The 12,479-nt window shown below is 41.8% G+C and overlaps 1 protein-coding gene and 1 long non-coding RNA gene across 5 annotated transcripts in view; both read right to left on the bottom strand.

Annotated features, from left to right (window-relative positions):
- The window catches only part of LOC309344520, a 227,565-nt gene that overhangs the window by 22,850 nt on the left and 192,236 nt on the right, over positions 1 to 12,479 (bottom strand). The gene's annotated exons all lie outside the window — the stretch shown is intronic.
- The window catches only part of LRP8 (LDL receptor related protein 8), a 192,098-nt gene continuing 180,209 nt past the window's right edge, over positions 591 to 12,479 (bottom strand). For all 4 annotated transcript variants that reach the window (XM_081866875.1, XM_081866873.1, XM_081866872.1 and 1 more), the window contains 8 exons: positions 12,156 to 12,274; positions 9,999 to 10,138; positions 6,331 to 6,472; positions 4,978 to 5,130; positions 4,072 to 4,350; positions 2,446 to 2,514; positions 2,096 to 2,268; positions 591 to 1,104 (listed from right to left, as the gene is read on the bottom strand). In XM_081866875.1, coding sequence (XP_081723001.1) covers positions 1,066 to 1,104; positions 2,096 to 2,268; positions 2,446 to 2,514; positions 4,072 to 4,350; positions 4,978 to 5,130; positions 6,331 to 6,472; positions 9,999 to 10,138; positions 12,156 to 12,274 — 1,114 coding nt within the window. In that variant the 3' untranslated portion in view covers positions 591 to 1,065. The remainder of the gene's footprint in view (positions 1,105 to 2,095; positions 2,269 to 2,445; positions 2,515 to 4,071; positions 4,351 to 4,977; positions 5,131 to 6,330; positions 6,473 to 9,998; positions 10,139 to 12,155; positions 12,275 to 12,479) is intronic.

Here is a 12,479-nt window from a genome sequence, read left to right on the forward strand (position 1 = left end):
TAATGGTTTGGGATTGCAGGCATTGCCATCAATGTCTGTGCTGAGGTTCTGGGCTTCCCCATTCACTTCAGTGGAGAGAAGACACAGCCCTTTCTGTGCAAAGCTGTTCCCTCCATTAACAATGAATGGGGAATCGTATTTGGGAGGTTCACCATGTGTGTGAGTGAGAATTCCTGTTGCCTATGAGGATTTCCTGGAGTGCAACAATTGTGCAAAGACGTCTAAGCCATGAGCTGGTTCATCTGCCAGGACAGAATTTGGTTTGTTCATTATGTGGGCACATTTGTTTCTTTGACAGTCATGGACTATCCTACTGTAACAGCTGTAATCCTTACTCAGAGGCTTTAGATTTCAAAGCAAAATCTTCCACAAAACATCCCTTAAGAATTTTATTACCCTATTTCCCATAAAGCTGGGCTAGTCTTTCTAAAATATATTCATATATATATATATTTATATATATATATATATATACTTATTTATATATGCGTATGTCTATATACCTATCCAGTGTAGATAGGTTTATACACAGATAATCTATGCACAGCGAGCCAAGCATACAAAAAATAAATACTCTCATCCTCTAAGTGTATGTACAGAACAAACCTTATATCCAGAATTTGTTAATAAATATCCTAAACGGCTTGTATAGACCTCTTTTTTTCCTTTTCTTTCTTATGTTGATGGATAGCCACAAAGTATGTCCGACATATTTACAAAATTTCTATAAATATAGCTTTTAAAAATGACACATATGCTACCGACCCTTGGGTCTGGCTGGTTCTATACACCGAGTTAGTAGCCCCACAGTAGAGCAGCCTCCTCGCCATTACGGATGGATAGTGCAAGAAGCTTAAAAGGTGTATAAAAGATTATACATACAAAACTCTCACATCCTTTGGATGTTTGCAGTTCATTATTACTTTGTGGTTACCCTTCTGCAACATAAATAAACCGTTAAAGGAGAGAAGGAGATAAAAGAAAGTGGACTCCGTGATCCACAGCAGGCGTGTTCAGTGCATATCTATCAATCCACCGGCTGTGGGGTTGGTGCAGGTGCGGTCCTCATGGTAACCCATCGTCTTCTAGGCTTAATGCTACACGCTGTTGGGAAGGAAAACAGAAAGGTGTCAGTGCCTCTAGAATACAGAATACTGGTGTCATGGACTAGCTGGATGCAGAGAAATGGTGGGAGGCACCAGCGGGGAAACCCCCCCAAAGGAAGCCCCAGGGAAAGGCTCAGAGTGAGGGCCTTGATGGTGGGACGACGGCAACGAGTGTTCAGAGACAGAAGAAGGAGAAGAGAAGGAGGAGGTGTCAGAAGCTGAAGAGGGAACAGGGTTTGCTGAGCAGGAAGAGGCTGTGGCAGAGAGCAGACCAGACTTGGAGGCTGAAGCGGAGGCCAGTCAGGGATGATGGGTACTGTAGTATTACATTGGAGGGCCACAGGTTCCCCATCCCTGAGTTAGTGGAATGTTTTAATATTCGGAATCAAATTCTGACATCCTCATTTATGTGCAGTGGTTTCAGTGTGGCTGCTCACAAGGTAGAGGACAAGAGTACTGTAAAAATATGCACTAACGTTTTAAGAGTCTGGATGATGGGAAGCACCTGACTCTTAATCTCTACCCATGTTAAATGAAGAAGTGCTGCTCTTGCTCTTTCCTGCTCTTCTATACCTCAAAAGACATCTATCCTATACATTTTTATTTGAAGGTAATTCCTAGTGTATGCAAGGGAATCCCACTTTGCCCAATAACTATGCTTAGAATTGTAGCCTTAAAGGCACATCTGCATGATGCATTTCAGGGACTTGATATAATTTTGCAGCACCCAAATGATCCATATAGTTCATGTGTGTGCCTGAGGCTTTGGCTTGTTCTGCTTATTTGTAGATACAGCTGTTGGAGGTGATGGTCAGTGTCATGACAATATAATGAACATGGCCAATGCAGTCTTTGGTGGCTCACACCAAAATGCATCTCCTTCCTCTGCACTGTGAAGCTAAAATAGTTAATGGTTTTGATACACACCCACATACTTTATAAAAGCGGATACCAGGAGACCATTCAGAAAGATAAAATCAGACACTTACTGCTGGATACACATGCCCAATCTGTGCTGTTCTCCCAATATGGATTTCATCTTCCTCTTCCTCTTCTGTAGTTTTCCTGTACACAGGATTATCAAAGTTCATGCTTTTTGTGTTTTTCCGTTTCCAGTTCCTCCAGATGAGATACCCTCCCATGCACAACAAACCAATCACCACTAGGGGGGTAAAAGAGAGAAGGGAATAAGCACATATGGTTGCCACAAGAGAGACTGTAGTTCTCAAATTGGCTCTCCATGGGTGTTTCCATTCTTAATTCTTTATGCCAGTTCAGGTCCACAAAATGGAAGTGAACAGGAAAACTCACTCTTTAAATATAGTAAAAACTTGCTTACCAACAGGAACCACAATTCCAATGATGGCAGCCATCACCGTTGATCCGAAACCTTGCCCACTGTTGGCATCTGCAACCAGAGAAGATTCAATCAAACAAGAATTCATGGACAGCACCAGAAAATGCACCAGAATATACAGAACCCAGCTTTTCTATAAACAGAATTATGTTGCTGTTAAAGTACAGAGAAATCACTGCTGTAGCCATAATCCTCTATGTAGCGCAGCAAGTTTCAAAACTAGAAAAAGACACACCAAGTTGGTGGGGGGGGGGGGATGAATTCTGTGGATTAATTTATGGATATAAATTGAGGGTTTTAGAGAATATTTAGGCCCACCTCAGCTAGATTCCACTCCAATGAGGGAGCAGGTGGAGATGCCACCAGACTTTGCAGGTATAGCCAATTCAATAGATCTCACTAGGCATAGGCAGGCCCCTGTAACTGCCACACTGATTCAGTGATTCATTAACCTGTATGCTTAGAGGCCTTTGTGTCTGCATGGTATGCACTAGTGGAATAAGTGAAAAGGCAGAAAATTGTATGAAAATTTACTTTGCCATGTGTGTTTGGAAATCGTAGGGTAACAGACCGTTGTGTGTTTTCACACAAGAATGGATGCAGATAACTCTTGAAGCCATTCATGCATGTGAACTAGCTTTGAAAATACAATGGGAAAGGCAAATGGGAGCTCCATCTCAGAGCTGAGAAACAAGGAACATCTAATATCTGCCAGGCATTTGCTTCTTTATGTGAATGGAGACTTTGGATTCAGACACACCACCATCTGCTGATGTTTTCCAGGTCCTGCAAGGAAGAGCAATTCCTGTGTGGTGATTTCTTGGGGCTCATCGGCTTGGTTCAAAACTGGCTTTTTTCCATATTGTACATTGGAATTTCTACTTTCAGTGTGACAGGCTCTCACAAAACTGTGAAGACTGTAAACCATTGGTTCCAAAACCATTTGTTCACACTTAAAATATCACTAAGTGCCAAGTAAGGAACCTCTGGTGCCTCTTATTTTTTTGTAAGAAAGAACTTAAAAGGCCAATTGTTATCTGAAGAGAATCCTGATGGCACACAAGGCTATTAACAAGAGACATTAGCTTGCTAATAAGGAAATAATGTTGCTAATAAGTACTACCACACCCGCCAATGTTTTAATAGGCACATGGCCTCATTGGTTTGGCTTGCAGCCTGAGGTAAAAAAGAAGTTGGGAACAAATTTCAGTATTCACTCTGAGTTTTGCTATGGAAACAAATCAGGTATGTATTAACATCTGGAGGACCACAGGTTCTTCACTCCTGAGGCAGATATTCTATTTTAATTAATTAATTTAAAAATTACTCCTATTACCATAGACTATGGTACCCACAGGAAAACAAGGTTCTTGAAGAAACTCCTGAAGCTAGATTCTTTACTGTGGTGATGAGAGTTTATATTAAACTGAAAGGAATTTTATTAAATAAAGGGGGTTGGGAATAGACAAAAGATTCCCAATTTTACTTCTGCAGGGAGATGTGCAATGCCAACTACTTCAACCAAACTGCACCATTACTAGCCCAAATGTCCAAGTTATGAGCCTTGGAGAATCAGAATGAAAAACGGTTCAAAGTCACTTTGCTTACAGTGTTGGGAGAGGTTGCTGTTTCCTGTTGTTGTTATCTTAGAGTCTGCCAGGCTGGATGTGGTTGTGGGTGAATGTAGGCTTGTAGTGCCCAGGAAGATGCGCGATGTGGTCTCTTGGCCTTCTGTACTATCGTTACTGTTGTTGCCAGTTGTAATGGTGGTGGTAGTAGTAGTCATAACAACCGTAGTGATGGCAGTAAAATTGGACAAGTGAGTTGTAGCAGTAGCAACAGTAGTAGCAGGAGTAGTAGGCACATTAGTTGAGGTAGTTGGAAGCTCTGAAAACATAAGCGATATACAGTCACCTCAACAGCTACACAGAACAGTTTCATTTTCTCCAGAAGGCAGGGAATTATTTCACATAGAAGCTAATTGGAAATCTGGTTAAAGAGAAGGCACCCAAGTACTCCCGGTTTAGAATACTGCATGCAATCTTGCCCAAGAAATCTAATTCACTTATTTAAGGATTTGTTGTTTTACTGAACTGTTTCCAAGATCTTTCACAATAAGAGAAGCCACCCTCCCACCTCCCAATTCTACAGCTGGGGATAAAGGACATACAACATTAAGTACCCATGAACCCTCTCCAATCATAATTGTCTCCACCCATCCCAGTTCACTGATGAATGAAGTTCAGTGTCTCTAGGGATATAGCGGAGCTAGAGAACAGAGAGGAAAAAATGTCAGCTATCAACTCATCCTACATCTGAACGGAAATGACTGAGGGGAAAAGCAAAAAGTGTATATAATGCCATGAAAAGTGTAGAATAAAAACAATGAACATAACATGTTTATTCACAGAGTTCTGAAAAGCAGAAATGGTGGGGTGTCTATTAAAAGCAGAAGTGGATTTGCGCTAAACAGTGTGCGGGAAGGTTCACAGAGTGAAGGCTAATGCTTTTTACCTTTATAGCACTTTTTCATGTCGGGACCCAACCACATATTATCAGGACAAACACAGGTATACTTGGGAGAATGTGAAGAGATTTGGGGTGCAGGAAGACATAGGTATTCACAACCTCCATTTGGCAGAGAACTGAGCTCACAAGCATCTGGAGCTATATGTGGGAAGAGAAAATGAAAAAGGTCAATTAAACATTCTTGTCAGTGCTTTTTTTTTCTAGAAAAAATGGTGCTGGAACTCACCACGCAAGGGAGGGCTCTCAGATCCTGCCAGAGCACTGCACCTTCTTCCCTAAGCCGGGCCGAAGTTTCCCGGACTTTGGGAAGGAGGTGTGAGGCCTCTAACAAGATCCTGCAGCCCTCCTAATATCAAGGTAGTAGAAGATTATTGTTTCTTTAATCCATAACTAGTTACACTCTTCTAAAGACCCAGGCTCTCTTGGACGAGATGGATTTTCTAGATTCAATTCAATTGAAATTTAGTTCTGGGTTTGGCCTCCATGTCTGTGTTCTGGTAACCTGTAGGTTAGATTACTGCAATGCATTATATGTGGTGCTGTCTTTGAATATGGTTTGGAAACTGCAGCTGGTGCAGAACTGAGCAGTCAGATTGTTAATTGGAAGTAGGAAGTTTTATTATACAACACTGATCCTGACCCAAGAACACTGGCTGCCAATTAATTTCCAGGCTCAATTCAAAGTTCTGGTTTTGACCTAGAAAGCCTTATGCGGCTCAGGACCCCAATACCTTAGGGACCAAGGTTTTCCCCACAAGATCCAACTCTGACTTTGTGTTCATCATCTGAGGTCTTTCTTCATGTGCCTCTTCCAACACAAGGTCACAGAGATATGTGTCTAGTGCCATCACTATCAGTCTTTAGGCACCAGGTGAAGATGTTCCTATTCACCTACACATCTTGCTCTTAATTGGTGTTCACCTTTTAGTTGAGAGGGATAGGATGTGCCCCTTTTATGAACACTTTTTGATGATATTTTTTTTAAATCTTCAAATGTATTTTAAATTTGGTATTTAAAAAATTGTAATGAAAAAATTGTAATTGTAATAAAGACTATTAGTACTTCAGAACTGAATGATCCTCATACCCCAGTCTTCCTCAAACTTGTTATCCTCCAGATGTTGTATGACAGCTCTCATCATATCTAATCTTTGGCCATGCTGGCAGGGGCTAATGGGAGTTGTATCCCATAACACCTGAAGGGCACCTGGTTGGGGAAGACTATTTTTTCCTGTACTGGTTCAATGACTGGATTTGCTAATTATTCCCATTCAGTGAACCAGAGACAGCTTCACAAGCACTCAGGACTGTTTAAGCTTCAAAGACCAATGGCCTTACCTTTAGGTTGCTTTAGCTCATGAAAGACTACAATATCATGAGGGTTATTGAGGTTCTCCGCTAAAATGGAGATGTCCAGACCATTCAGCCTATTGGCACTGAAGATTGCTTCATTCTCTAGATCAGTCCAGAATACCCTATCCTGCAAGAACAGAGATCACAGGAGCCTTTTGAGAGTGCATCAATAACTTTAGCATTTTTAACAACCAACTCATACACAATACTTTCTAAATAAAAAGAAATGAGTATTGTGAGGCAGGGGAGGCACACTTCAGGCTTGCCAGATCTACATTGTGTTTTAGCAGAACCTCAAGATCCAACAGCTGGAGCCAATATGAAAAACATGTAAAGAACATGTTGCCTCTGAACAGCTGCTGAGCACAGAGAGTTGTTCTGAGCTCCAGAACTGAGCTCATAGGGCCAGATTTCACTAATTTGGTGTACAAGTGGAAGCCAGCACAAGGACCCCTGCTAGTGCAACAGGGCTTCCCCCCTCCGCCGACATGCCCCTTATGCTTCTCCCCAAATCTGCTCTGGAGGGTTAGCAGAACTCTCAGAACAGCACATGGGGAGGATCAGGTAGATCATTCTGTCTGGCCAGCAGAATTACTTGTGCTAATGGAACGATGGTCTGTGTGCACCATAGAACTGCACCACTGCTCCTTTTAGATAAAAAAAATCTACTTCTGCTTACAGCCTTATTTCATCATCTCAGCAGTATCATATGGGGAGGGAGTCATTTCACTGCTGCTACCGTTAAACAATTGGGAGTCAAAAATCTTTGCTGACGTACTGCAGATTACTCAGGGATCTCTATCAGTAGATTCTAATCTACTTTACAACCACCCCTGTTGTAAGATACCATACAGCCCATTGAAATGGATGGTGCCCAGTATATTTTAGGCCCATAGACTTAACCATCATGCGATTTAAATGACTGGGTCATTCACTGCAGAATTAACATAAGCCATTTTAATCAGTGTCCAAATGACATTCGCCTTCCATTACTGGCTACAGTTTAAAAACGGCACCGTTCACACACCAGTTCCCACCTCCATTCCTCCCTCTTTATGCTGCCACTTGAAGCAGGTCCCTTCCTCTTGCTGCCTAGGGTGGCCACCTTCTTCTTTAAAAGGAAAGGGTTTCTGTCCCATGGAGCAGTGACTTTAGCTTGACATTTGGGCTTTGAAAATTCTACACAGGCCCTTGGAAAATGTTATCGGTTGTGTATGTGTTATGCATATCGGATTAACTTTTTATTATATAATTGTGGGGGACCTGCCTATATAACAGCAAACAACAGTGACAATACACACATTTATATTTCTGTTTCAATGGAGAAGAGTAACAGGACAAAGAGGACAACATTTTTCTCCTTTTCACTCTTTCTCTCTAGCCACACCTTCCTTACCCCAATCTAACAAATGAGATTCATTCATGGAGGAAGGCTCTCTTATCACACATATTACTTGCTGGATCTGACACAAATTGGAGGTGCATCCAAGTGTGGCTGCTCCTTATTTGCCCTGTCTTTTCCCCACTAGGATGAACATTTGGACCTACATCTCCATTTACCTTCAGGTGGGCATCTTATTAATGCAGCACAGTGCTGAGAGAAACCACTTGCAATTTAAGATGCACATCTAATTTATGCTTATAATTCCTGATGCACAAAATCACAAGCAGATGGAAGTCCACTAAGAGGATAGGCTGGAAGCCTCCAGCCAGGGGGTTTGTTTTGATTTTTGCACTGTTCCTGGTAATGGTAGGCAATCTATAAACAATACAGCAATACCAAGTGCTGGAAAATTCAGGCTGATTAGCAATCAGCGCCCAGAATTAGATTGTGAAGAAGTGAAAGGTGTGACGAAGGTAACTTCCCTGCTTTCTTTGTGAAAGGAAAATTTTATTTTGAATTTATCCTTCACTTTCAGAGACAAATCCCCCCTCCCATATTATATTCTGCAAAAAATCAAAGAAGGTAATGTCTGTATAATCAGGTTATAATGATACTTCCTCTGACATAACCCTAACAGTTATGCAGACGTGCCTGGCCTACTTATCAGCAGTCCAGCTTGTGCTCTGAGCTGCATTTCTCTGACTTGTGGTCAGAATGGTTCATGAATAGGATTTCAGGGGATTTATCAGAAAGTGGAGTGATCCCTGGCATCCCAGCAAAAATGGCATCCCAGGCTAATCTTCTTTCTCTGTCCAAACGTGTGGCCTGCCAATTTCTTAAAGGAGAACTCTGTGGCTCGAGATAGACTGTAGAGATACACGATTCAAGAGGAAGCAAAACAACTTTGCCTTGCTATTCGACAGTGACACACACTTAGTGGCAACTCCTACATGTTGAGGAGATGAGATAACAGAACAGAGAAGATATGAAAGCCTACCATTCAATAAGGAGCTGCATTTCATTGTAGAACGGTGAAGATAGCAGTGAAATGGTAAAATTACATGGTAAAGCTGAATGGGAGAAGTGAAAATGGAAACTTGGGGGAGTTAGGATTTAGGGGTTTAATTTTTCTAACATGACTGGTGATATTGGCATAATACTTTTGTTATCAAATCCCTTGGCTTCTCTGGCTGCCAATAGATTTGATAATAATATATTTAGGTTTAATTCAGAGACCTACACATTGTGGCAACGTTTTTGATTTTACCAACCAACCATTTTAATAAATCAATTTTGTTACACAATATTATTTTGATCTGTTGTTAAAAGGTGTGGAGCCCATAGACCAGTGCCTACTGTGCCTATTTGGTAATCCAGCACTGCCCCAAGCCAATTGCTGGGGTGGGAGGCCACATAGAGGAAAGTCCTTCTGCAGGGCTTATGCTAACAGGACTAGTTATGTGAATACTAGTCCTTGCCAGAAACTCTAAATTTTGGAAAAGGAAGCAGTAACCCTGAGTGCTGCACTCAGTGTTAGTTATAGAATTTGAGGAATTTAACACTCTTAAATTCACTTAAATAGATTGTAGCTTCATGTTTATCTTTATGTGAGCTGCCTTGTCAGTGCTTTGTAGGGCAGCATAGAAATTCTTAACTAAATCTGGCCCTAATTAAACAGTAATGAATCCAGTGTGTGTGTGTGTGTGTGTGTGTGTGTGTGTGTTGTTTAGCATTTTCCATCCCTACCAGAGTGAGAGAAAGTTTCAGCCACAACTTTTGACCAGTTCTTATGTGAGAAAGGAAAAAAGAAAGATGTCACCTCTTATTACATAACTATTACTGAACCCAATTCATTTCAAACTGAAAGGGACACTCTTGAACTTCAGTCTTAGTCTCTTCTCATTGTTGCAAATTAATGCTAAGGTCTTCTCCTTTTTTTCTTTGATTCTGATGTTGACTCATTCCTTTCTTTGGTGCTACTCTCACCCACAACACAACACAACACAACACAACACAACACAACACAACACAACACAACACAACACAACACAACACAACACAACACAACACAACACAACACAACACAACACAACACAACACAACACAACACAACACAACACACACCCCTGTACTTCTTGAATGGGATATATGGCTTGTACCTCATCTCATGTTCAACCATTGTTGAGCTATATGCTCAGAGTGCCTCTCATTGCTCCCTTGACTTAGATAACTGACTGGCTAGTGTTGGTCTCCCCTCCACATCTCATACCTCAAAGACTGCTAATCCAAACGGATGGCTGAGGTCATCCACAGAAGAGATGAGAACTTTCCTGTTGCTGCCATTGAAATCTACGCTTGAAAGCAAGTGCAACTTGGAGTCTACCCAGTAGAGGCGCTGATTTAACAAATCTGAAGAGCAAACACATCAAGGCAGAATTATATCTAGGTACATTTGCCTGTTTGACACTTACTACTGTCACTGCTTCAGAATTTTGGGAAACTGTAAATAAGCTATTTCTGCAAATATTGAATTGAGGACAGAACCTGAAAGTGAGTTCATGTGCTACAGGTGGAATTTCTTAATAATCTCAGTGTATTCGACTACCACGCACCATAGGGTGGGGAACCTTTTTCAACGTCTGAGAAATGGACCCAGAACTGGCTCATCCTGCATGCGACATTTCTGACAGGTGTGTGGGGCCACCCACCAGTCAGTCAACTGACATCAGGTGATTGAAAGTTCAAGCTGAAACAGGAACAGGCTTAACTCCAGGCTTAGTGCTGTAGTCCCTCAACACTAAGATCAGAGACAGAAGCCTCTGCTTGCTCTTTCAAATGCACCAGGCAGAGACTAACATCTCTCTGATCTTAGCACTGCGGGATCAGAGCACTAAGATCAGAAATAAATCTCTGCTGCTGCTGCCATTTACCATCAGAGAGCAAGCAGAGGCTTATTAGCAATGTGATGCATAGCACTGAGATGGAGATCCCTTATCATATGATGTCCAGTGTGGAGATAGGCTAAGTGAGCATGGTTTGCCCCAAACGGCCTTGTGGGTCACATTTAGAGATCCACAGACCCACTGGTTGCCCCCCCCCCCGTGATAGAGTGGTGGTGTCTGGACCCAGGTTAATTCTCTGTTCATTTATGCTTCATACAAGGAAGAGTCAGGCCTCAATAGAAGCCAAATAACTACAGGAACAATGTTGGAATGAGGCAACCCTTTGCCACACTGTCCTCACTTTCTGGGCTGACTTTTCTCTGCGCTTTTGGATTGTGGGGGAGGATCCAAACAGAGAATCTGAATAAATTCATAGACATATTATCTGAACTCTCATTAACATCAACAGTTGGCATTTTTTAATCATATCTTATTTTTAGCCTACGACATTAACTACCTATATGGTTCATTTGGCTAAATAGCTTACCAACTTAGTTGCTAATCTTGTTCCACAAACATCTCCTATGCAATTCAGGTAAGGGCCAAACTAGACAATACTTGGCGGGGGGTAGTCTCCTGCCTTTTCTTCTTTTTTAAAAAAACTGTACAGCAGCTGTGAGAGGATGCTAATTTCAGCAGAGGAAAGGGGGAATGGCAGCAAAGAACTTTTCCTTCCTGCTATTTGTTTGCTTGAGACCCACCCCCACTTCCTCAAGTATTCCCCCCCCCCTTGCATAGGGAGAAAAATGGGAGGAGAGGGTTGTATCAATTCCCCTGTAAGTGGAGAAACAGGTGAGAGGTGATTCTGAGGGGAAAAATAGCAGGAAGGAAGACCAGTTAGCCGCTTCCTCCCACCTACCCTTTTCTGCTCCCAAGTACAGAATTTGATGATGCTTCTCAGTTTTTTGAAAACATGTATTGTCTAATTTGGCCTTATAGAAAGGTTTTGAAGGAGGCTTCGAAGGGAGCAGGAATTGCTGAATCAACAGGAGAAGTTCAGGAGGAGCTGCGTCAGCAAACCTTTTGATTAGATTGAATGGACTGTCCATATATATAAGTGAGTGGTGAAAAAACCCACCTGAGACTAATACAATTATTCCCCCCCTTGTTTAGTTAGCTTTAAAAACTGCAGATATGAGGAGTCTGTGGGAAGGGCTGTTACTCAGTGGTAGAGCATTTATTCTGAATGCAAAAGGAAGATCCCTAGTTCAATCTTTGGCATCTCTAGATGGGCCTCAGAAAGACTATCTGAAACCCAATGCGAAGTCACTGTAGACAACACTGAGTTTGCTTGGCCAATGGTCTGGCTGGGTATGTGACAGCTTCCTATGTTCCTATTTCCAGGAACACTGGTAATTTACAATGATCTGGTCCCATTTATGCACCCTACAGAAAAATCCTAATCATGTCTACTCAGAAGTAAGTCCAATTGAAATTCAACAGGGTTTAGTCCCAGGCAAATGGGTTTAGGATTGTAGCCTTACCTAGTGTGATGCCATTGGGCCATTCAATGTTGTCCATCACAAGCACTTGCCGATCTACGCCGTTCAAGCCAGACTTCTCAATTTTTGCTATGTCACCCCAGTCAGACCAATACATGAATCTATCGGAGAAGGGCAGAGAAAGCAGATGAGAGAAGGCCACGTGCTATGACAAAGCTCACACAATTACTGAACTGAGCTGTTTTTAAAAATATGGTGCTAATTTTGAGTTGCTGCAGACTGCTTCTGAAAACTTAAACTATTTCAGATGATTGGGTTCTGTAAGGAGGATTAATTTGGCCGAGAATGGTCCTGCATTCATGTAGT

This window comes from Podarcis erhardii (assembly GCF_964252035.2).
Source record: "Podarcis erhardii genome assembly, chromosome: 6".
In the NCBI taxonomy this organism is placed as follows: domain Eukaryota; kingdom Metazoa; phylum Chordata; class Lepidosauria; order Squamata; family Lacertidae; genus Podarcis; species Podarcis erhardii.